Consider the following 25,395-nt stretch of genomic DNA (forward strand, 5'->3'; position numbering starts at 1 on the left):
TTATTAAGAAGATGAATATATTTATATCGATAAATATTTTTTTTATAAAATATTATTTTAAACAGAAAACTGCTAATTTAGCAAAAATCTGTTTATATATATAGATCTAGATTTTTAGTTTGATAAATATAATTATTTTTGTATTATTTTTTAAAAATAATAATAATATTGATAAAAAGATTAACAATAAACAATATGAAATAGATTAATGGAAACAATGTTTAAAAAAATTAAAATTAACCAAATTAATGAAAATAAAACAATAATAAATAATAATAATAATAGGCAGTAGCGCCAGAAATAAAAAATAAGTCCCCGGCTCCCGTAATTCAATATTTTTTCTTTGAAATTGTTATATTATTGAATTAAAATCCCCCGAAAAGCCGGTAAAAAGACGTTGCCGTGGGATAGTGATCGGTTGACTGAGTAGCGATGGCGGTATCGGAGTTTCTTCTTCTACCCGTAATCCTGTTTCTCTCTGTCTATCTCGCCCAATCGAATGCTCTTATTGGTTGTCAAACGTCGTCGTGCTGTTCCGATCGCGTCGCGTATGAGCTGGGAGAGGCCAAGCTCAGAATCTCTCGACTTGGTATTTTGTTTGCTTCAATAGCGTACAAATCCCTATTTTGTTACTTCATGGTTGAAATGATTGGACTGCTTGCTGATTTCCTTCAGTTGTGACCGCAGAATCCATCCTGGAGGAAAGAATCCGAGATGTAAATGCGAAAAACAAGTATTTCAACGAACGCCAGAGGAAAATTGAAGAGTTGGAGGTAGAGATCGATCGGCTCAGAGCGGCACTGTCGAGTTTTACGGTCGATTCATCAAGTGCAAATCAAAATCTCGATGCTCTTGATGAAGAGGTAAACTGCTGTTAAAATATTGTTTGAAACTTTGACCTATAAAGTTAGGATTTAATTAGTCCAGCTTGAGTAGCCAATCCTATCATTTTTCAAAAGTGGAGTTTGAAATTACAAAGTACGTTTTTAATCTTGGAGCGGTGACAAATCACCCCTTACAGATTGTTACTGATAAGTAAATAGATGCTGGAACTGTAGGCACAACTTCTTTGGGCAGCCTCCCGGAAGAATAACTTTGAGATTCATGAGTTGGAGTACAAGGTATCTGATGCCGAAAGAAGATTACGAGAAATTGTCTATCAAGTTGAAGAGGTAACTTACTAATATAATTCAAAATTTCATTTCCCCGCTAGCTTTCATGGAACCAAAATCTCATATTGTTATTAGTTCCTGAACCATGATTGTTTCACTGGGACTGTGAATGCTGCATTTGCTTTCTCGAAGAAACTTTAATACTTTCTATTATCATGTAATTCACTTTGATGAACTTTTATTTTCGCCGACAGAAAATTTCCTGATTGACTTCTCTATCGTGAAATGAGTGATCGCCAGTTGAAAAAAAATGATATAAGGATAACATAAATTTATTGTGAACAAAAAAGGTTTTACCACTTGTTGGAAAAAGGATCCCATTTTAGTATCAAAATGCCCTGCTGTATTTGTCTTATATTCTCCGTTGTCATTTTTGACATGTAGATGGCCGAAGTTGTATCTGAACAGTGGATTCAAATTCAGCGACTTGAACAGGCTGTTCACATGGCAGAGGTATTTTTAAGCTCCCTTTCTGGCCGGGTACATTTGCAAAATAATAAATGAAAACCTCGATTGGATTAAGCTTTGGATGAATTTGGTTTTTTTTTTTTTTTCCAGATTAGAACATCCAAGCTTAAAAGGGAATCTGGCTGGATGAGATGTCCGATGGTAAAGGTACAGTACCCATTTAACATTTGATCTGTATAGGTTGATCCATCTCTTTCCATTTTATACGGTACTTTAGAAATTCAATTCAGTTCACAAACAGCTGCTTCATAGCTTGTACAATCATAATAATTTTTATTTCCTACGGATTTCTTCAGAAATAAAAATCGTGACCTAGTTACTTTTTGTTCCGTAGTCCTCTAAAATCCTGCTAGGCAAATGGTTTAACAAGTTAGAGGGGATTCTGAATCCTTATGCTCCAGCAGCAGGGTCTATGTTAGCTTTCTTCAATTCTCAAGCTTTGCAACTATTCTCTGCTACAAAGAGTTGTCATCACCAGGTTATTTCTAATTATAGATGTATTATTCTACTTCCCTCTCTGTCGCATGTTGAGTAATAGAAGTCTTTCTGGCACAAAGCTGTATGGTGTCTGCTTCAACACCCTTGCCTCAATTTTTATTTTTGGTTTGGGTCTTCCTTGTGTGTCCCGAGGCAGTGGTGATCCAGTTTCGTCTGTGAAAAATATATGATTCCGTGTTGATAGATTATGGATAAATTTTCTACAATCTTGAGAAAAGAACAGTGCTACACATACACTTCGTACTTAGGCTACGGTGTACACAATAGACCAAAAAACTGCAAAACAAATCCAAAACCAAATTATCGAAACAAAGAAGAAATGAGGTTGATTGTTTTTTGAAATTGTGCTTGATCTCCAAGCTTCCTACTGAATTTCGAAATATGGTTTGGTTTGCCGTTTGCAACTCTTTTTATCATCAGTTCTAACAGAAAAGAATGCATGTATATGCCATTAGTTAGAACCAAACCTTGTGCCTTTTAACTGGTTAAACTTATGTCATTTTCGTTTTCATTTATATATGTCTGTGTGTGTTTGAGTTTTGTATATATTTATTAGATTTTATACAATTTTTATGCTATTAAAGACCAAGAACTATATTAATATGCGGTTTACTTAATTGTTATCTCATCATGTTAAGATGATTTGATCTAATACAGTGTGTTATTGGCTTAAAATAAAGAACGTATTAGGCAATAATAGAAAAATAATTCGTTGTAAATCAAAAGGAAGGCACAATTGTCATTTGGATTTTGTTTGGGAAATACATAAATTGAAACCAACAATTTCGATTGTTATGACACCAACACCATCTCACCAAACCGATGATCATTCATAGTTTTTAGGATAATATTGCAAATATAGAATAATACTGTTTGAACAGAATTGAAATCCCACGACGTGTATTGGATTGAAATAATTTATGTAGAAAAGTGACGAGTCACTGGCGTTTCCAAAATGAAAGAGTAAGGATAAAGAGACCTGGATGATGGATCCATGAATTTCCATTATGGTTGTGAGTACATGAATGTATAACTGTTCTAACAAAAAGATGTTCGCCCAATTGTAAATAATTACATGAATGTGATGTATTGGCTGATTTAATAATTCAATAATAGCTCAACCGAGGAGATGGTTTTCTTTCACAGTTTGCGTTTTTTTTACCACTGTTGGATGGATAAGTGCTACATCTTAATTGGGTAATCAAATGGGAGCAGACTGCAAGGCTGTTCTTTTTGCTGAAAACCTTCTAAAGATGAAGACAGCATTTTGCTAGTCACTTAGGACTTGGGACAAAATCGTGTTTATGTTCCCCCATTCTCCCTGCTTGGCCCACCAGATAATGGAGACGCAATCTAATCTGTTTGTTTTCCTTTAAATAATTTTAAAACTTCACTTGGGCTTCATTAATTATCATACCTACTCGGTTTGGTGATTCGTAATGCCAGCACTATTGTGTCGAGGTTACATTATTTTCAAGAAACAAAACTTGTAGAGAACTGAAAGGTGAAATATCAATTGGTTGTTTTCTGCCGAGCTCATTTTTCTTACTGTGATGGGTTAAAATGAATTTTAATTCACCAAATGAAATTAGTTTTGTTACATTATAATATTATTGTCAACCCCCATTTATAATAAGTTTTGGAACCATTATTTTATTTTGTAATATCAGTACAGAAGTAATGGGTTTGAAAACCCGCAGACACGATCCTCTTCAGATTTGACCACGGTTAATATTAATTTTGGTCATATGTTCCTCCAGCATATATGCGAGGAACATGTTAAAGCATAATTCTGTTATTTGTCATGAGTTTGTGTTTTTAAACAGTTTTTGTGTACATTATCAATTAAATTAGTTTTCCCTTCAGCACTTGTAAAAAGTTGGAACCAAAATAATATTTGAATTAAATCCTTGAAGCATTACACTAGCGAGAAATTTCCAGCTCTTTGTAGTCCTTTTTGCCTGGACCTCAGTAAAACCAACATTAATTATAATACTATCATAAATTTGATGCTGTTTTTGTTTTACAGCTGCAAGGTCACGTCAAGCAGGCAATGAAAAGCAACGAATTTACTGCTGTTCTTGCTCATGAGGAGCTGATCTTTATTGTGGTTTGTTCTTTTCCTTGCCTTTCACTATCAGTTTTCTTCCCGGGCTCACACACCCTTAACATTTTTTTCTTCCTCTTGCTCTAATTCTTACCTAACTGTGACCCTTCAGGCATCGGTCCTTGTTGCTTTTCCAATAATGAGTGCCTGCATGTTACTCCTATCACATTTTAGTTAGCTGGACGTCATTATCGTGTACACTAAGGCGCTAGGCTAATCCATCGTGTGAGGTGGAGAAGGTTCCCATCCAAACCTCTTATGAGGATTAATCAAAGCTATTTTGGTGGTCACCTGTAATGAACATGGTAGCGGTTCGGCTCCTCTTTGCTATAATGGCCTGAGCTCTCAAGGGACTCGTTTTAATTTCGGGACGTCAATGTCAAATGCGGTTCAAGTGGGCTTATCTTGAATTTGATTTCAGATTTTGTATATAATTTTTTACGAAATAAATTTTGATTTCCTATAATTCAGCGAATTCTCTCATTCATCGATTCCATTTATGGGTCAGCTGCTGCTTCTCCAAGCTACTATGTGAATGGTTTTTTTTTATCTTTTATTTCCATCTTCATTTGGTTTTTAGTACATTTTTTTTCTTGCTGTATGTCATTTATTGAGGCCAAATTTTTTGACGCCACATTTCTATTTCTTGGCCCACCTCTAAACTAACCCAACAAATATACTGCCTCTTTGATTGGAAATAAAATACAGTAATCTATCCCCGGAAAATTATATGATCAATGTCGTTTCCTAGTGATTTTGTACATTTTATCTCGTTTATTGGTTGGACGGTTGTTGTGTACGGTTAATATTCATCCTTCTTTTGCCACTGCCTAAAATCTCTTGTTTCCATTCATCCTTCTTTCTTTGCCACTCCCTTAAATCTCTTGTTTGTTTCCATTCAATAAGTTTCTCGTGCTTAACTATTGCAATATGGGTTATTCAAGTACACGAGACTGGAAACTAAAATATTATGTAAAAATATATATGATTTAGAGCAATTGTTTTTATCCTTCTTGATGTTAGAGCATTGCTTCTAATGTCATATTTCGAGTGGAGACGTTTCAAAGGTCGGAATCGCCGTTCTAACCCATTCAAATTTTCTTTTTTAATCGGTACTTGATATACTAATTCACTTACATAAAAGACACGAAATCTTGAAAGATATATGAAAATAATGAAACACATTAACATAAATCACTATTCTTAGTACACGACAGATGATTAAGCGTAATAAAACATCGGGAGTTCATGTCCCAGAAAAACTTAACGAATTAAATTTTACTATTTTGAAATTTTTTTCCCTTTAGAAAAAGATGACTGGTCCCCTTTATAGCACGTTTCTTGATCATATATCATATATACGTACATGCAACTTGATGAAGTGCTCCCACCCTGCTTTAAACCTAGAGTTAAGTGTGCCAACAACATTTCAACCACCACTCGCCCCTTACAATTATATATATATATATATACTAGAAATAATGCACGTGCATTGCACGTAGAAAACATATGTTCAAGTAATTAAATTTTGAAATAAATTTAGTTAACTCATAATGATAATAGTATTGTAAATTTTCACAATTCTTGTTAATTAGCATATGTAACTAATTTGAAAAAAAAACAAACATATTTTTTAATTTTCAAAAAAGATTTGGACTACTAAAATTTTTCTCATATCTTTTTTATCATATTGTTTTCTTTTGTTATTTGTCATATTCTCTCAATAATGCATATATTTTATTATAATATTCAATTATTATAATTTTTTTGACAATCAATGATATGCAATTTTTTATTTACAATGTTGTTTGATTATTATTCTTTTTCATGTAAATTGACAACAATTTCTACCGGATGCTTTTACTTTCTTAGTCACCTTTAATTTATTAGACACTTATACTTGATAACATATAAACTACACATTATTCTTAGGGGTGAGCAAAATTTCGGTTAAACAGAATTAACCGACCGAACCGAGTCAATTCGAAAATTCGGTTTTCAAATTAAAAAAATTCGGTTATATCGGTTAATTCGGTTCACTTACGGTTTTCAAAATTTTGAAATCGGCTAATCGAATTAACCGATAAAATAAATACTATTATTTAATAATTTTTTATTATTTATCAATTTTAATATATTTTTAAATTTTTACTTTTTAATTTTAAAATCAGCCTTAATTCTAAAGAAAAATTTGTAATGTATGTGATTTTATTTTTTATGCATTTGTGTAGACGGTAGTGTTAAAAAAATTACATATATAATTAAAGTTAACTCACGAATTTTTTTAAAACTAATCGGTTAATCCGGTCACCAACCGAATTAACCGATTTTAATTTGGTTCAGTTTTCATCGGTTATGAAAATTAATTCGGTCGGTTCGGTTATTGCTAAATATTTCGGTTCGATCTGATTATTACTAATTCGGTTCGGTCGGTANTTCTTATCTCGAGATAAATTCATTGCATTTATAAAGTTTGAACGGTAAATATAACTTTATAGTATACATTTAATTTGAAAACTGAATTCATAGTATGACAAACACTTCTTTCATTTCTATTTTTTTGTGTAGCCCAAAAGATTTAATATTTTTTCTCTTTTATTTTCTCCAACTCATTATAAAAAGTTTTGAAAATATATTTATATCTAGAAAAATATTTTTATTTATTGTTTTTCTTGTGTATATATTTTGTTATATGTGAACATTTATTCTACTTCATTGTCTTAAATGTCATATATCTTTACTATATAATTTGTGTACATTGAAGATGAATAAGTTCATTTTGTAGTTTTTTATTACATGTACTTAGGTTGATATATTAATATGTGATATACATAAATATAAGAATTTTTTAATTCAATTTATTCACTATGTTTTTTCATAACAAAAGCCAACTCAAAATAATAAAATTTAGGATTCATAATTATTTTAAATATGATATAAAAATAATATGTGGAGATTTTTTTTTGACATTTTAGTTGCAAAATACAGTGATAAATGCATGTAGGTGCACTATTTCATTGTGATAATTATAACTTTATTTAAATATCTTATTTCTCACTCAAGTATCAAAATTTGTTTAATTTTTATTTTGATTATCGACAAATCCAATATTTCATTTAAATGTTTTTGTTAATAATATTTACATGAGTTTTATTTTGTATTTATCCAATTTGAAAGGGATAAATTATAATTCAATATATAATAATATTTGAAAACTGTAGAATGCTTCTAAATTTAAAAATCGAGTAACATTTAAGGGATCAATTCAAAACTAAAAGTTGATATATGCAACCTGTTTCTTCTAGCTTTACAATCGAATAATATAGGATCGAGCGTTTGTCGCTTTACCAAAAACTATAACTGATGGTAACTATGCAAGTGAAATCTTTAATTAAATCATACAACAGCTCAAGCGATTACCTATAGTGGACAATTATTGTACCAAACAATGTATCTCCTAATAATTGCACCAATTGCAATCAATGAAAATCAAAGTCGCGATCTTGGCTCTTATACCAATTGTAGGCTCAAGCGTTTACTGTTATATCAAAACCTATATATTATGATAACAGTGCAAATAAAATATTTTAAATAATACAACAGTTCAAGCACAACATTTTAATTACTCTACCCAACATGATCAATTATTGCACTCAACAAATAAGTTTATGCAAATAAATTTTTACTATATCATATGAATTTATAAGACATTTGAGTAGAATATATACTTGATATTCTACATAAGTAGTATGAAAAAAAATCATTTTTCATTTATTTGAAAATTTATATTTTAAAATAAAAAAAATCATATATATATATATATATATGTGTGTGTGTGTGTGTGTGTGTGTGTCTGTGTGTGTGTGTCAAAGTACATCATTTTCTGATTCCGAATAACGATCACATTATTATTACGTTACAATGATAAATAAATTATTATTTTTAGTTTATCATCATAGTCTTTATTTCAATAAACACATTTTCGAATGTAAGATGTTAAATTTAATATTGACATTAGATAATTATAGTATTAATTCTAACATTCTTTTTTTATTCATCTCAATATATTACTTTTTATATATTCAAAGATATTAATCTATTTATTATTGTATACAAAGTATAATAATTATTTGGTTAATTGATCACATTTAAGATTAAATGTTTAGAAAAAATTCTAATATATCTTTAAAGACCAATAGATGATGAAATTAAATTTGAAATCAAGAGAAAAATTAAGAAAATATAGAACACTACATTGCATAAACTTTAGCTTTGTACAGTGACAAAACATAAGGTGAGACCAAATGAGATACTTATATATATGAGTCTCATTTAACTTAGTCTCATTATAATATTTTTATTAACCAACTTTGTCCTTCGTTTTTATTTAACTAACTTTGCAGTGTGACTCATTCAAGCATTAACTTTTTATTTTTTTTAGTACATAGTGGTATCCACTCTCACCGACTTCAATTTTTAGAAGTCGTTATTAGTAGTTTATAGATAATAGACAATTATTTAGTTTTTATTTCCTGTGTTTTGATTAATTGTGTAATTTTTTTATGTTCTACCTAATTCATTTTTAGAATGTTTATTGAATTTTTATAATCATGATTAGAAGTGATGCACGCAAACAATATAAAATTAATATGTTTTAAAATGTTAATATTGAAGTGTCGAATAAATGTATTAAATCATTATTTAAGAATTTTTAGAAAAACAATATACATCATAATTCAGATTTAAAGATTAACATACAAATAAAGAATTGCGATGAATATCTTATAAAATAAATGGTGTTAATCCAAAAAGATTAAATATGATTATTGTAAATGAATTTTTCTTAAGTAATTAGAAAATTTTCAGCAAATACGCCGAATTAATTAGAATGTTTTCAATATAGTATGTCGATAAATGTTTTTCCATATGAGTTAGTGATTGAGTCCTTATGAACATTTAAAAAAAATATGTCTTTAGTTATACTAACGGTGTCTTATAATTTAAAATATTAAATGAAACAAATTTTCAAGATAAAAAATTAATTAAGAAATTCAAAAATATCTGATTACTCAATTAGTTTAATTGACATGCTCTTTAGTTTGCTGATTTAATAGATGTTAAATCCACAATCACTGAGTTTGACAAGAATTTTTGTAGAATAAAATACAATTAAAATAAATTACTTGATTGTATATGTTATAAAATTTTGTATATTTCATATATGTATGATTTATTTCATTTATAAGGTTGAAATTTTATATATTATGATATAAGATTTGTTATGCATCTTAACCTCGATACATTCATTAAAAATTTATTTGTTTATATTTTAATTTTTGTTACCACATAATTTTGGTTTCGCCCCAGACTTTGTGTATTCGTTTGCTTGAATCTACTGTTCCACATTTTACTAAGACTCAGAACATGTCAAACCTGAAATTAGATATTAATTTAAAGATATGATAATACTTATTTATTTCAATAAACATGTTTATTATTCACAATACTGATAAAAATAACTTAAAAATAATATGTTGACGAACATATATATTGTCAGGAATCAAAAAACACATTTCAAATGTCAACTTTGACACTCAATTTTCAGTGACTACCAAAATATCTGAACAACCCACAATTTATGGACATAAAATCAAGATGATATTCTCCCTTTTACATGAAGAATTTATAATTGAAAATCGACAATATTAGATATATAGATGTTTAATATAAACCCGTGTGAGCTCATTTAGGCCTACCTTTAAATAGGTTGACAAAATTTCAACCCAATCCATTTAAATTGTTTGGTAGTGTTGACCAATCGACGGACCCAACTCAAATTGATGGGTCTAATCACAACGATCATTTACCTTGTTTCATTCAAATAATTTATAAATAAAAATCGCCAAAAAATGTTGGTTGAAATTTTTTTTTATTTAAACACATAAATTCTAGCATGCGGTTATAAGTAAAGAGATTTAAAAATTAGAAACTTTTTTTTTATAAAAATGATATATTATAATAAATTTTTTAACCATATTTTAATAAAGTAATTTTAAATATAAACCTTTGCAAAAAAATATTTTTTAACTCATAAGTTATAGCCAACGTCATAAAAAAAATAAAATAAAATAACGAAGACATGGAAAAAAAATTAATAAGACATCAAAAAAATTCACAATTCAACAATGAACTATTTCTAAACTTTAAAATTGAATTGACATAATGAAAAAAAAATAAAAAAACTAAATCATTGGATTAAAATTAATATATTGTAATGTGGGTAGACAACAATAAAAGCAAGCAATTAATAGTAACATCATAATTTTAAAATCAAGATGATAATCTCCCTTTTATATGAGGAATTCATGATTGAAAAGCGATAATAATAGATATATTGATATTTAATACAAACTTGTCCGGGCTCATTTAGTCCCACCTTTAAATAGGTTGACAAAATTTTAACCCAACACACTTAAATTATTTGACGATGTGGGCAAAATAGACGAACCCAACCCAAATTGACTGATCTAATCACAATGATCTTTTACCGTGTTTTATTCAAATAATTTATAAATATAAACCACAAAATATGTTAGTTCAAAATTTTTTTTATTTAAACACATAAATTCTAGCAAACTGTAACAATTAAAGAGATTTAAAAATTAGAAGTTTTTTCTTATAAAAATGGTATATCACAATAAAGTTTTTAACCATATTTTATTAAAGAAATTTTCTTTTGCAAAAAATATTTTTTAAAACTAATAAGTTATAGCCAAAGTCACCAAAATAAATAATGAAGACATGAAAAAAAATATTAATAAGACACCAAAGAAAATTCATAATTCAACAATGAACTATTTTTAAATTTTAAGTAATTTAATTGACGTAAGAAAATATAAATAAAAAAATCTAAATCATTTGATTAAAAATAACATATTATAATGTGAGTAGACATAAAAAATATCAACTACTAATTTACATAATAAAAAAAAAATAAATAAATCTAAATTGATAATGTGGGTAAATAACATTAAAAACAAACAATTAATAAGATAGACAACATTAAAAACAAACAATTAATAAAACAAGTCATCAATAAGGAGAGAAATGAAAATTCACATATAAAGTCACATATTTATATATATAATAGATATGTGTGTGAAAACCATGAAGGATGTGAAGAAGGGGTTTGGTGCCATTTATTGGTGGTACAATCTTACACGAATGGGAGTGTTTCCAATCGACCAAAAAGCAAATATACATAAAATAAACTACAAATACCACTCGCTCTCGAATCTAAATAAGCACACTGGACATCGAATTTTCGACATCCTACCAAAAAAGAAAAGAAAAGAAAAGAAAAGAAATCACAATGCGATAATCGAATATCCAACACCAAAATAACTCTGCAGGTGAGAATCGGAATTCTCTGTATGTTTCTTGTCTCTTTCAAGAAACATGACACACATGGAGCAACCACAAAGGCACAAAAGACAATGTCTTAAAGATACAGATTGTGGTAGATATATTGATCACGAGATGATCAAGCACTCGGACTAAAACTNTCTATATATATTTTTCTATAAAAATGACCGTGGATTAAATTAACTCGAACCAATTCGAAGAGGAAAAAAGGAAAACACGAGAAATATTATTAATTTAAAGAGTCGAGAAAGGCTAAGTGGACCTCTGATGTCTTGTTGTTACAGTGATGGGCGACTATAGGGTGGGGGGCGAGTCATGTGATTTAGTTGCAAAAAAGAACAAGAAATGCACATGCCCGTATTCAATGATGGCGAGACAAATATTAAACGACGATAAATTTGACTCCGACTAAAACCAGCCTTATTACAAAAAACTATTCATTCTCTTTAAACCATGTTCCCATTAGGACAAAAGTTCGTATGGATTTCGCCACAGTTCTACAAATTTAATTGATTTTATTGTGGTAGTTGAGAGGGTTATTTAGTAAATTTCTTTTCCACGTTAAACAAATAATTTGTTGGTCTCACTTGCGGTAATTTGAGATAATAAAACCCGAAAATAAAGAATAAACTGGACACCGAGATTTACATGAAAAATCCCTAAAAATTATTAGGGTAAAAACCATGGGCAAGATGAAAAGAATTCCACTATAATATTTTGTGGTGTACAACTCACTCACTGTGTTTCCAAAGAGAACACACACTCTCTTAATACAGGAGCACAAACACCTCACAAATATTATAGAATGTTATAAGATGAGAGAAAACTCGAAGAAGTGATGATTTCAGAATGAAGGGGGAAGCTCTATTTATAGAGTCTCTGTAAGTGTGAAGACGCGTATAAAACGCGTCTTCTGAAAATTCATCGAAATTTCCTTCTCCCACGTTTTTTTTTATTTTCTCTTCAAAAAAAAAAACATGTGGTCCCACCTCATTAATTCTTTGTCGACATTTCTCCCACTTGGAGATTTGATTGAGAATCAAACACATTTCCACACATCCTTTCAATCTTGATATTCCCTGCAGCTTACGTTTCTGCTACACCACTTGAGAATCTACACCACTCAAACTTATCAGTGTTTACTGGCTTGGTCAGAAAATCAGCTATGTTATCCTTCGTATGGATCTTCTGCATATCCACACTTCCTTCTTCTACTACTTCCCTCACAAAGTGAAATTGAACTCCAATGTGTTTAGTCCTGAAATGAAAAGCCGGATTCCTTGCAATGTGCAAGGCACTTTGACTGTCACAAAACAAAGATATTTTCTCTTGTTTGTGCCCGATCTCTTCCAATAACCTTTTAATCCATATTGCCTCCTCGCAAGCTTGAGTAGCTGTCATATATTCTGCCTCCATTGTAGATAACGTCACAACTGTCTGCAGTTTTGAAACCCAGCTTACTGCTCCCCCTGCAAGTGTAAACACATAACCAGTAGTAGATTTCCTCTTATCAGGATCACCTGCATAATCTGAATCGACATAGCCTCTGAGTGTAAAATCTGATCCTCCATAACATAATACAGCATTCGAGGTACCCTTAATGTATCTAAGAATCCTCTCAACAGTGCTCCAATGCTCTCGTCCAGGATTCACCATATACCGACTAATTGCTCTCACTGCTTGAGCAATGTCTGGTCTTGTACAGATCATAGCGAACATCAAACTTCCCACTGCTGATGCATATGGTACTCGAGACATCTTCATCCTCTCTGCTTCACTGCTAGGACACATCTCGGAGGATAATTTGAAGTTAACAGGAAGAGGGGTCGAAATTGGCTTACTATCTTGCATGTTGAAGCGTTGCAAGATTTTTTTCAAATAATTTTTCTGGGAAAGCCAAATCTTTCTGTTACTTCTGTCTCGGTTAACTTGCATCCCTAGAATCTTGTTTGCTGGTCCCAAGTCCTTCATATCAAATTCCCTAGCCAACTGTGCCTTCAATCCTTGGACCTGATCTTTGTTGGGGCTTGCTACCAACATATCGTCCACATACAACAGCAAAATGATATAATCATCACCAGACCTCTTGAAATACGTACAAGGGTCTGCACTCAGTCTGTTGTATCCAAGGCTCATGATATAGGAATCAAATCTCTTGTACCAACACCTCGGCGCCTGTTTGAGACCGTACAGAGATTTGTTCAACCTGCAAACCAAGTTCTCTTTGCCTTTTTCCGCAAAACCTTCTGGCTGGAGCATATAGATTTCTTCTTCAAGATCTCCATGAAGAAACGCCGTTTTCACATCTAGCTGTTCTAGATGTAGGTCAAACACCGCACACAATGCCAGCACCACTCTGACTGTTGTAAGCCGAACCACAGGAGAAAATATCTCATTGAAGTCAATGCCTTCTTTCTGAGCATACCCTTTTACCACCAATCTAGCACGATACCGCTCCACTTGGTTATTGCCATCACGCTTGATCTTATAGACCCATCTGTTTCCAATGGCTTTCCTTCCTCGTGGTAGTGTAACAAGATCCCAAGTTTGATTTCTGTCTAATGCTTCCAATTCTTCTTGCATTGCTATCATCCACAAGGATACATCCGAGCTTTGAGTAGCCTCGTGGAAACTCGATGGCTCACCATCCTCTGATAATAGACAATATGCAATATTGCTTTCAGTGACATAATCTGAAAGCCAACCTGGTGGTCTTCTGTCTCGAGTTGACTGCCTCACATTGGAAACTTCAGACTCAACTTGTTCTTGTTCTTCGTGCTCTGGTACTGCTTCACAAGAAACTTGACTTTCGTCCGTCTTATTTTCCACCTGAAATATAGTAGTTTCTGAATTCGGTGTGCCTTTGTCTCCCTTTACTTTATCTTCTTCGAAGATAACATCACTGCTGATGACAAGCTTGTGCACAGTAGGATCCCACAAGCGAAACCCCTTTACTCCATCAGCATAACCCAAGAAGATACATTTTCTGGATTTCGAATCCAACTTCGATCTTTCTTGCTCATTGTACCGAACGTACACCGGACTTCCAAATGTATGCAAATGAGAATAATCTGTCGGCTTCCCAGTCCACATCTCCATCGGAGTCTTCAGATCAATCGCCACTGAAGGAGAACGATTGATAATATAACAAGCGGTTTTGACTGCTTCTACCCAAAAGGACTTGTCTAGATCCACAGTCCTCAACATAGCTCTTGTTCGGTCCAACAAGGTCCTGTTCATCCGCTCCGCCACTCCATTTTGTTGAGGTGTGTAAGCCGTTGTGAATTGTCTTTTGATGCCATCATGTTGACAAAATGCATCAAATTCGTCACTGGTATATTCTCCTCCATTGTCAGTCATCAGAAACTTGATTTTCTTTTATGAATCAAGTTCAACCCGCGCTTTGAAATCTTTGAAGACCTGAAAAACATCTGATTTCTTCTTGATTGGATACACCCAACATCTCCTAGAGAAATAATCAATGAACGAGACAAAGTATCTCGCTCCTCCTAGGGATACAACCGGTGCTTGCCAAACATCCGAATGAATCAGATCCAATATGTTTTTGCTCCTGGCAGTAGAAGTGCCAAACTTTAATCTGTGTTGTTTATTGGTAACACAATGCTCACAAAAGGGTAATGACACTTTTGTAAGTCCCGGCAGCAGCTTTCGTTCTGAGAGAATTTTCAACCTCCGTTCTGACATATGCCCGAGCTTTCTATGTCACAAAACTGTTAATTCTTCTCATGAACCATTTGATGCAACAGCTAGTTCCGCCTCTTTGTGTGTTTCTCCCAATAATACATACAGATTTGCAGCAACCTTTTCCGCCTTCATAACCACAAGCGCGCCTTTCACAATTTTCATGATCTCATTCTCGATACGAGTTTTGCACCCGATGTCATCCAATTGCCCCAAGGACAAAAGATTTTTCGTCAGTCCTTTCACATGTCGTACCTCCTGTATGGTGCGAATGGTGCCATCAAACATTTTAATTTTGATAGTACCGACCCCAGCGATTTCCAAGGCATGATCATTTCCCATGAATACAGATCCTCCTGAGACTGGTTCATAATGGTCAAACCATTCTCTCCGAGACGTCATGTGCCACGTCGCTCTTGAATCCATAATCCACGTGTCACAAAATTTGTGTCCGCCTTCTGCAACAGTTGCTGCTTCGCTGAATAATATTTCACCACTGCCTGAAGTACTGGCCACATTTCCTTGAGAACTTTTGTCAATACTCGTACACTCTTTCTTGAAGTGCCCTTTATCGCCACATTTGAAGCAGTAAATATTTTTCTTCTTACTTCTCGACTTTGATCTACCTCGTCTTTGGCTCCCACTGGAGTCACGGTCCATAAATCTTCCTCTTATCATCGGTAAAGTCTCCGCCTGCTTCGATGTTACCAACCTATCTTCCTTATTCTTGCGCCGGCTTTCTTCACCGAGAACCGCAGTTAAGACATCATCGAATCTTAGAAAGCCCATAAGAATATTGTTGGTAATGTTGATGATAAGTTGATCATATGAATCTGGTAGACTTTGAAGTAGAAGCTCCGCACGTTCATTTTCCCCTATTTTATGCCCCATGGAAGTGAGTTGGGCAAATAGAGTATTTAGTGTGTTGATATGGTCGGTCATCGATGAGGATTCCGCCATCCGAAGAGTATAAAGCCTTCTCTTTAGGAAAATCATGTTGTGTAGCGACTTGACCTCGTACATCTTTGTCAGAGTATCCCAGATAACTTTTGCTGTTTTTATCTCAGAGATACTTGACAATACTTCGTCTGCTATAGCCAAATGTAAATTGGCAACAGCGTTGTCATTCATCTCATTCCACTTTCCATCATCCGTAATGTCCACCGGTCTATCTCCAATAGCCGCCAAGCAATTCTCCTTTCTTAAAACTGCTTGTATCTTTATTTTCCACACTATAAAATTGCTTCCGTTGAACTTTGCTATCTCGTACCTACCCGCCATTATGTCTACAACAATTTTAGTAGACTGGACAAAATTATCTTACCTTAAATAAAAAATCTCAAAAAATCTTTTCTGATGTGGAAGATCAGTCTAGGCTGCAACCACAGAGCATACTCAGAATTTTAAGAAATTTTAAATCAAGGCTCTGATACCACTTGTTGGTCTCACTTGCGGTAATTTGAGATAATAAAACCCTAAAATAAAGAATAAACTGGACACCGAGATTTACGTGGAAAACCCCTAAAAATTATTAGGGTAAAAACCACGGACAAGATGAAAAGAATTCCACTATAATATTTTGTGGTGTACAACTCACTCACTGTGTTTCCAAAGAGAACACACACTCTCTTAATACACAAGAACAAACACCTCACAAATATTATAGAATGTTATAAGATGAGAGAAAACTCGAAGAAGGGATGATTTCAGAATGAAGGGGAGCTCTATTTATAGAGCCTCTGTAAGTGTGAAGACGCGTATAAAACGCGTCTTCTGAAAATTGATCGAAATTTCCTTCTCCCACGTTTTTTTTATTTTCTCTTCAAAAAAAAAAACATGTGGTTCCACCTCATTAATTCTTTGTCGACATAATTCTATAAAAAAAACTAAAAGTTAACCCATGATAAATCCAACTATAATCGTAAACATAGACTGCACATATTTTGATCGATAATAATCGTTATATATTACAATATTCCTTGAATATCATTAACCACCCGTGTAATATTCTAGGAAACTCAAATGCTTACTATTTTAAAGTTTCAAGTTTGGAATCAAATAACATATGAGTAAGTCTCTTGTGAGACGGTCTCACGAATCTTTATCTGTGAGACGGGTCAACCCTACCGAAATTCACAACAAAAAGTAATACTCTCAAGATAAAAAGTAATATTTTTTCATGGATGACCCAAATAAGATATCTGTCTCACAAAATACGACCTGTGAGACCGTCTCACACAAGTTTTTGTCATAACCATATTTATTTGAAATTTGTACGTATAAGATTCATTTAGAAGCAACTTTAGTTTCTGAATAATTAACTGAGGGAGGGTCGGATCCTATTTGAATTCGAAATTAATGAGCAATAGAAAAATATAAAAGAGGCTACTTAATATTCAACAATTTGAAAACCATGCTTTCTTCCGTCAATCACGTAAGAATTTTATGGAACCCAACAAAGGACAAAGGTAAAGGAAGTTTGACAAAGGGAAAGATTTTGGTTTAATTTACTCGATTGGAATCCCTAAGCCAACCAACCCATCGTCTTAATTCTTTGATTTGATGAACAAACCATTGCCCTTTTACTGATTATGGATCTCATAAAATACATAAAATCGTGTTATAAAATAAAATACAACCTCGAATTTTTCAGATCATTTGTGATATACCATTCCTTTTATCCTTTCAGGGGAAAAAAATATGCGTATATGAATAAAATCAATAAAAGTTACAAAATTGGTCATGTATTTACCCTACTTTGCGATTTTATCATTTATATAATCATGTTTTTGTATTAGTAATTTTTCAAATCTAATACTGATGTGACAGTACACAAGTTAGAAAATGACTAAAGTTGAAATTAAAAATATATAGTGAACTAAGATTGAAATTTGAAAATAGAAAGTAATCTCAAATCGATATATACATGGCAAAAACTTGTATGAGATCTCACGGGTCGTATTTTGTGAGACAGATATCTTATTTGGATCATCCATGAAAAAATATTACTTTTTATACTAAGAGTATTATTTTTTATTGTGAATATCGATAGGATTGACCTGACTCACAGATAAAGATTCGTGACAACTACGTTGAATCAAACTAATGTACAATGATGACAGCTCATTCTTCATATCCATTAATCATGTTGTTTCCTTGACAATTATCATCATTTTCATCGTAATTCATCATAACAAGATGGTAGAATTAATTTCGAAGAAACCCCATAACTTTGATATCTATTTTAATAAACCACATGCAATATTTAATACATAATGGACTATAATTATTGAGTTAGCCACTTAGCCTTCCAATTTAATGGTTTTACATAAAAAAATTTAATATAATGTATAGTAAAAAAAAAAAACATTAAATATGACGGATGAAAAAGAAAATTAAGTTGATAATTTTTATTTTTTAATCAAAACATTTCGTTTATCAAGCAAGACAATAACTCAGGTGGATAGTTATTAAAAATCATTTGGAATTTACTCGAGTTGTCTTCCTTGCTCGCATTAAATTTTCCCGGCGAGGCTCCAAAGTGGCGGACCCAATCCCCGCCACACCCCTTGTAATTAATTATATTTGCTTTGAGAGAAAATAAAAAGGCAAATAAAATATTAAAAAAGAAAGAAAGAACAAAGGAGATGGAGCTTCTTTTGCTTTTTTCCTAACAAAATAAATAATAAATAAAACTCAAAAAGATGTTGGTTATACTAAAAATATATGACATTTAACTTCATGGATTGAAAAAAAAAAAAAGAAAATGGGATTTTTATTTGAAGTGAACTTTATAGGCATCGTTTCGAAATAAAATATATAAAATTACAAAATTTTCCAGATTCTTGACTTTTTAAACACCATATTATTCAACATAATATTCAATCCAAACCGTTCTTTTTTATAACACAAAGATTTTAGTGAGACGATATCACGAGCTAATTGTATGAGACGGATCTCTTGTTTGAGTCACCTATGAAAAATTATAACTTTTTATGCCAAAAATATTATTTATGATTGAAAATATGATCAGACTCATTTCACAATAGACCTATTATTTATTTCTATTTGTTGTGTACAACATTTAAAGGTTGGATTATTAGAATAGAACAATACTTTTTCAGAGCCAGCCAACCAACCAACCTAACAAGAATCGCGGTAGTACTTTTAATTTTGATTAAAAAATATAAAATTATATATTTAAAATTTGAGGGCGGGGGGCTGGGGTGGGATGGTATTTGATAGGCATGCCATTGGCATAGAGTAAAAAAGGGTCCATGTATTGTACCAATTTAGAGGGGGCACATGTTTTTGTATGTCCCACCCAATCCTCAATCCACGCATAATAATCCGGCCTCCCCTTGCTTTCCTCTTCTCCATTCTTCTTCTAATATAATATATATTTTTAAATGGATTTTAGCTTGTTCTCCATTACCTCGTATTAGAGTACATGTCTGAACATTATTATGTTAAATTAATAACCTTATTGAATTAGATCTGTTTGATTTCCGAAAGATGTTTTGCAATATTTAGATTGTTTTTGTCCTCTGTGCTTTGCCTAGTAACTGTTGCCTGTTGCGCAGCAGCAGCAGCTAAAAGTAAGTGTGACTCCATTAACTGCACGTAACTACCCCAACCGTATTTAACAGTAACCGTACCAGTTGCAAGTTGCAATATCAGATTTGCATCCTTTTCCTAATTTATTAAACATTTTCAACTGCAAAAAGGGAAAAAATGAAGAGAGGGGTGATAGTGTAGTGTAACCTAGGGATGTAAGTGAGACTCGATCTGTGACTAACTCGTGATCGACTTGGTCAAAATTTGACTTGAGTTTGATTTGATCTAGCTACTAAAGTACATACATGAAATATGTAATAAAAATATTAAAATGACATGATTTTATTTTTCGAGCTGTTCGAGTTTGAGCCGCTTCTGGACGAGACAAGCAGGGCTAAACCCCGGTCTCATGTAATTTTCTTGAACCTAATCTTTAACTGTACCCTAGTCTGGACCAAATAAGTTCAAAATTTTAAAAACAAATAAATCCGACACCTCTCTATAAAAACACAACTCACGAGCTAACACAATCATCCTGTTCTTCAATTGCTTCCTCAATGGCCACGAAGCTTTCATTCATCCTCCTCCTTACCCTCTTTTCCTCCATGAAAACACAAGCAAGAGACAGCCAATTCTTTAACAAAGTGTCCTCCACCACCACTGTTGCTCCAAACAAAGAGCAACCTCAGAACAACAACCAACAACAAGAACCCAATTTCCTGCCGGAAAATGACAACGGCTACGGCCTTTACGGCCAAGAATCTGACCAACTTCCTACTTCCGCCACCGAACCCACCACCAGTGCAACCACAACAGCCGAACCCACCACCACCTCCACAACTGCTGTCTCCAAAGAACCCCTCTATAAACACCTCCCAAAGAACTACAACCCCGTGGCTTATGTAACAGAGCCGGAAAACGTAGACAGAGATTCATTCTCAGAGGATACTTACACCAAAAACCTAAACAACAACGGGAACAACTACAACGATGCCCAAAACTACTACGACAACCAGGCGCAGCAAGAATACCAGACAGGAGAACCGCAGTACAGAAGCTACACCGCAAACAACAGATACAGCAACAACAACTTCAACTATAACGGTGGCAGCAGTTTCAACAGCGGCCCACAAGGATTATCCGACACCAGGTTCAGCGGACGCGAGAATAACTTCTACAATGGCGAGGAAGAAAGCAGCTTCCAGCCGCAGGGAATGAGCGACACGAGATCCTTGGAAAATGGTGAATATTTTTACGACGTAAGCAACGAGAAATTCAGCGAAAACCCGTACGAAAACTTGAAGGGGTTTCGAGCTAGGAACGAATACAATGACAGGAATTACTACGGAAACAGCTATCAGAACAAGTATGAGTTCCCAAATGAGCAGAATTTGCCTTGAAATTAATTTGAATGGAGGAGGGTGATATGATAATATATGGATTATTTACAGTCTCGCCATTAATGGGTCTCAAACGTATAGGTTTGATTCATATTGAAACTACAAACGTGTTTTTGCATTTTTTTTCCTTTTTTTCTTTTGTTTCTCCAAAGTTGAAATGCATGGATGAATTCTTGTTTTTTGGGGTTTTGATTTCTGTAATGGCCTGAAGACTTTAGTTGAATAAATTGTATATTAATCGTTATAAATTTTATACTAAGGTATATAGTCAGTGTAGATTCGATGTCATATCTCTATTTCCTTGCAGTAAAATCAATACAAACTTACTTTAAATTTGGTTGAATCGGATACAGAATTTACATATAAAGAACGTACATAAATTAGTCTAAAATATATCCTAACAATTTTCGATACACTAATTTACATACCAACCTTTAAAAGAACAAATCAAAACCCCTTTACTTCGATGTCTTTCTAGTGCTAGTAGGAGCTATAACCCAAGCTCTTTCTTAGTGATAACCAAAAAAAAAGGCACATAAAATCATGATCTTTAATAAAAATTATATAAAAAATTGATTTGAGGAAGGTATACGTAAATTTGGCCCGATCCATCATCTTATGAAATGATGATTATTGATTATAGGGTGTGGAAATAATTTGTCCCGATGGCATGGATGCCCATTTCGCAAGGGTTTTCAATTTTTAGAATCAAGAAATGCGAGGTACTCATTGTGTTTGGAGCAAAAAACGTAAAAACGAGTGAGTGGTTTCTGCGGGTGGGTCGACATGACTTTCATTATAATTATTACAGTTCCATTCTCGTATGAGTAATTAATTGGCCGGCAGCTGCCCCCACCGCTTGCTGCTTTATTCACCAAATTCTTGCCCTAAAGTTATACTGTTGGAAAAATCATTTTAATATATATCCAATTATTTCCTTGGATCAACAAACCGATTTTATTTTACAAAAATATGTAAATTTGAGACTAGGTTTTGGGTTCGAAACTCAACTGTCCAACTCCCTCCCCCAACTAAAAAAAATAGTTCCTTATGTTTGGGTTCGTTGCTAAAAGCTTATGAAAAAGTTAAAAAAATACAACGTGTGGTGTTTTTCATTGAGATTTGAGAATCTTGATGGGGTTAAGAAATTGAAAGTTGATGAGCACAACTTGGACGGTACAGGGGAACCCCAGTGGTAAAAAAGTGTCACGGTTGTTTATGACAGTTATTTTGAGAGTGATAGGCACTAGAAAAATTACTCATTGTTTACAAGTAAACTATTGGAAAACCTTGGTTATCAAACGTGACTGTTCGAGCTGGTTCACAGTTTTTTTGAGACAATTCCTATCTTGAACTGTCTTTAAAAATTCTCAGCCTTATCTTGAACTGTCTTTAAAAATTCTCAGCCTGGATATGACACAACAAGTATATCGTCATTGATCATAATGTCTATCTGGGATGAACCGAATATCGATTGATAACCGAAGAGTCTAATTCAACAAGTTTGAGAAAATCGCAGTGGGTTCGCTTTTATCGTGTTTAGAAATCAAGGTACCAACCAAAAGTTAGTATGATATTTCTTCAATTTTTTTTTATTTTTTTATTACCGTTTAGTTAATTCTTCGTTCATTTTCGTCGGCGCAAAATGCATATAACATAACAAATTAATACATCGGCCGTACAGATAACTCTGTCAATCAAAAGACTACAGTGGGCTTTGCGGAACAAGATTTCAGAATCGCTTATTTTAACTTACCTTTGGTCATTTTATGAATGAAAATGATTTATTTTTTATTCCGAATCTAATCAAAATCAACTACCGACAACTATAAACAATCTACGGACCGACGGTGTCCAGCCTCGATACTTAATCAGCCGCCTTCTTTTGCCGAAACAAACACCAGGCTTCCCCTTCTAGCTGAATGATACAATCACCCTCCCCAAAAAAGCAGTGCTAGAAGAAAATAAAGCTGCCCTCTTATTAAGATTCCATCGGCACAAAACAAGCTATGCTCCATTTAAACAACAATAGGAATTGTGCTGCAGTATGGCCCATTTAATATGCAGATGCTATTATCTCACAATTTATGAGAAACGATGATCACATCTTCATATAGTGGAAGCAAACAACAAGCGAACAGAAGCATATTGAGTATAGTACAGATACAACCACTAAACCTTAAGAATTTCATTCTTCCACATTTTAATTGTAGCCATACGCGGTGGAGCTAAAAGACAATCTTTTATACACACCAGCACTTAACCGAAAATTAGATTAGTCCCATCACATGCCAATTAACTTAAATAAAAAAAAAACAACCTAATCCCATAAATCTGTATACCAAAACCCCATAGTCACAATTAAATTGAACCTCAACACCATCCAGGTAAAATATATCCTTTTCAAGATTCATCCACATTAACCAACTCGTACTCGACTAGGGACAGATTATTGTCCTCTTTGACCACAAAATTTGCTGGTTCAGTAACTTCAACGAGTCCCCACTTATCAACAGCCAGCCTCATGGACCCTTTGAACATGTCGATCTTTGAATTCCGAAGAATCACAGTATTACCTGGCTTCATCAGCTCAACTGCAAAGAAATTAAAGCTTTTCATCTAGAAATACAAGTACACAATATGCAGAGAGTTGTTGCCACATAAAACAGCCAAACAAAATTACAAATTCAAAGAGATAAAATAATATGAAATAAAAATGGATAATAAAAACCTTGAAAATGTTTTCAAACATATTTCTGAATGATCCGACAGGAAGCATCAGGGAAAAAAATCTGAGCATGGAAAGCACCAATATCAAAAGGTGCAATCTCATATGGAAGTAAGAAAGTCTAGCTAGATATATTCAATGCATGGAAGCTTTAAAGAGACGTACAGGGAAGCCTCCACAAAACCAAAATAAATTATTAATATTAATATATAAAAAAAAACTAAAGCTTTCAAAGCATCCCTCCACCCATCTTCCTTCAGAAAACAAGAACAATAAAACTACAGCTTTCAAAGCGAGAGAGAGAGAGAGAGAGAGAGAGAGAGAGAGAGAGAGAGAAGGGGGGTACATTAGCCCATCTCAAGTTTTGGAACACAAGTGTTACTCATATTGGGATCATAAAGAAAAGGGAGTTCCCGTACAACAAATATAGACCTTGGGATCAGACATCATTGTGCATAGAACAGCTTAAAGTAGAAATTTGACCAAGAACTTAAATTACGCAAGCAAATGCAAACAAAAGGATTAAACAAACATACTCTAATTTCAGTAACAGTATTTGTAAATTAAATCATAAATTGATGCTTAATACTCTAATCCAACATTTTTCAGCGATTTTTGAAAATTCCGTTCACCTAGAACATAAGAGTCTGTAAGACCATGAGAAATGGGGGGTTGGGTGTGGGGGGAGTTGTACCTTGCTCATTACGAGCAGTGAATAGTATAGTCCCAGTTTCATCCCCGATAAGGCATTCAGCGATTTTGGTATTCTGGTTCTGCGGCCCACGGAAATTGGCGTTCCGGGGTTTCTTGTTGAGGACAGTAGTCGAGTTCACCACTTTGACAATGATTGTATGCCCGGTTGTCCCCGGCTTCAAGGAATCAACTTTGACAAACACCGGCTTCCTAAGTCCGGGCTTTTCTACAGCGGCGGCTCCACTTTGCTGCGATATTTTCGGAGGAGCCTTGGTCGCCATTAGCTGAGATTTCCCAAATGGAGGAGGAGAAATGAGATTTGTTCTGGGGTTTTAGTACTCAGTAGTGTGAAATGGGAACCCTAATTGTTGTCTTGGTGGTGGAATTTAAAACGACGCCGCCCGTTTAAGTTCGGTTTTTCGTTCTATCCTACTGTTTACCGGTTCATTTCAGGCCCAATAAGATAGACGAAACTAAGGCCCAATTGGACTGATCCACTGCACCATCATTATATCTCCATTCTAAGAGACCTAATTTCTTAAAAAAACACAGAAACTAAAACCAAACATATAAGGTCGTTTTGTTTCTTTCACGTTTTGCTGCGTTTCATGAATGGATATATCGTGATGGTGCAATGGATTAGTC

General features: G+C 33.3%; 3 protein-coding genes across 6 annotated transcripts in view; 2 read left to right on the forward strand and 1 right to left on the reverse strand.

The window, feature by feature from the left end:
- LOC140981128 (uncharacterized) overlaps nt 1-4,732 on the forward strand; it is a 56,759-nt gene extending 52,027 nt beyond the window's left edge. The window contains exons 2-9 of one of the 4 annotated variants that reach the window (XR_012176037.1): nt 377-589; nt 676-863; nt 1,059-1,172; nt 1,557-1,625; nt 1,731-1,787; nt 1,975-2,118; nt 3,354-4,248; nt 4,358-4,732. Coding sequence is in view for 3 of the 4 variants with exons in the window: in XM_073447406.1 (XP_073303507.1) it covers nt 433-589; nt 676-863; nt 1,059-1,172; nt 1,557-1,625; nt 1,731-1,787; nt 1,975-2,118; nt 4,168-4,248; nt 4,358-4,423 (876 nt within the window). In the remaining variant the exon portion in view is untranslated. Of the gene's footprint in view, nt 1-376; nt 590-675; nt 864-1,058; nt 1,173-1,556; nt 1,626-1,730; nt 1,788-1,974; nt 2,119-3,019; nt 3,282-3,353; nt 4,249-4,357 lie in introns of those variants that run through there. The other 3 variants (XM_073447406.1, XM_073447407.1, XM_073447408.1) reach the window with 3 other exon arrangements.
- A 15,705-nt stretch (nt 4,733-20,437) lies between these two features.
- Nucleotides 20,438-21,582, forward strand: LOC140981117 (uncharacterized). Its single transcript, XM_073447385.1, has one exon. It carries the CDS (start codon nt 20,487-20,489, stop codon nt 21,327-21,329), a length of 843 nt encoding a protein of 280 aa, XP_073303486.1. The 5' UTR covers nt 20,438-20,486; the 3' UTR covers nt 21,330-21,582.
- Nucleotides 21,583-23,502: 1,920 nt separating this feature from the next.
- LOC140980100 (uncharacterized protein At4g28440-like) lies at nt 23,503-25,121 on the reverse strand. Its single transcript, XM_073445776.1, has 2 exons — nt 24,752-25,121; nt 23,503-23,923 (listed from the first exon to the last, which is right to left on the reverse strand). Exons 1-2 carry the CDS (start codon nt 25,029-25,031, stop codon nt 23,733-23,735), a joined length of 471 nt encoding a protein of 156 aa, XP_073301877.1. The 5' UTR covers nt 25,032-25,121; the 3' UTR covers nt 23,503-23,732.
- Between the last annotated feature and the right edge of the window lie 274 nt (nt 25,122-25,395).

This window comes from Primulina huaijiensis, chromosome 7 (assembly GCF_012295235.1).
Source record: "Primulina huaijiensis isolate GDHJ02 chromosome 7, ASM1229523v2, whole genome shotgun sequence".
In the NCBI taxonomy this organism is placed as follows: domain Eukaryota; kingdom Viridiplantae; phylum Streptophyta; class Magnoliopsida; order Lamiales; family Gesneriaceae; genus Primulina; species Primulina huaijiensis.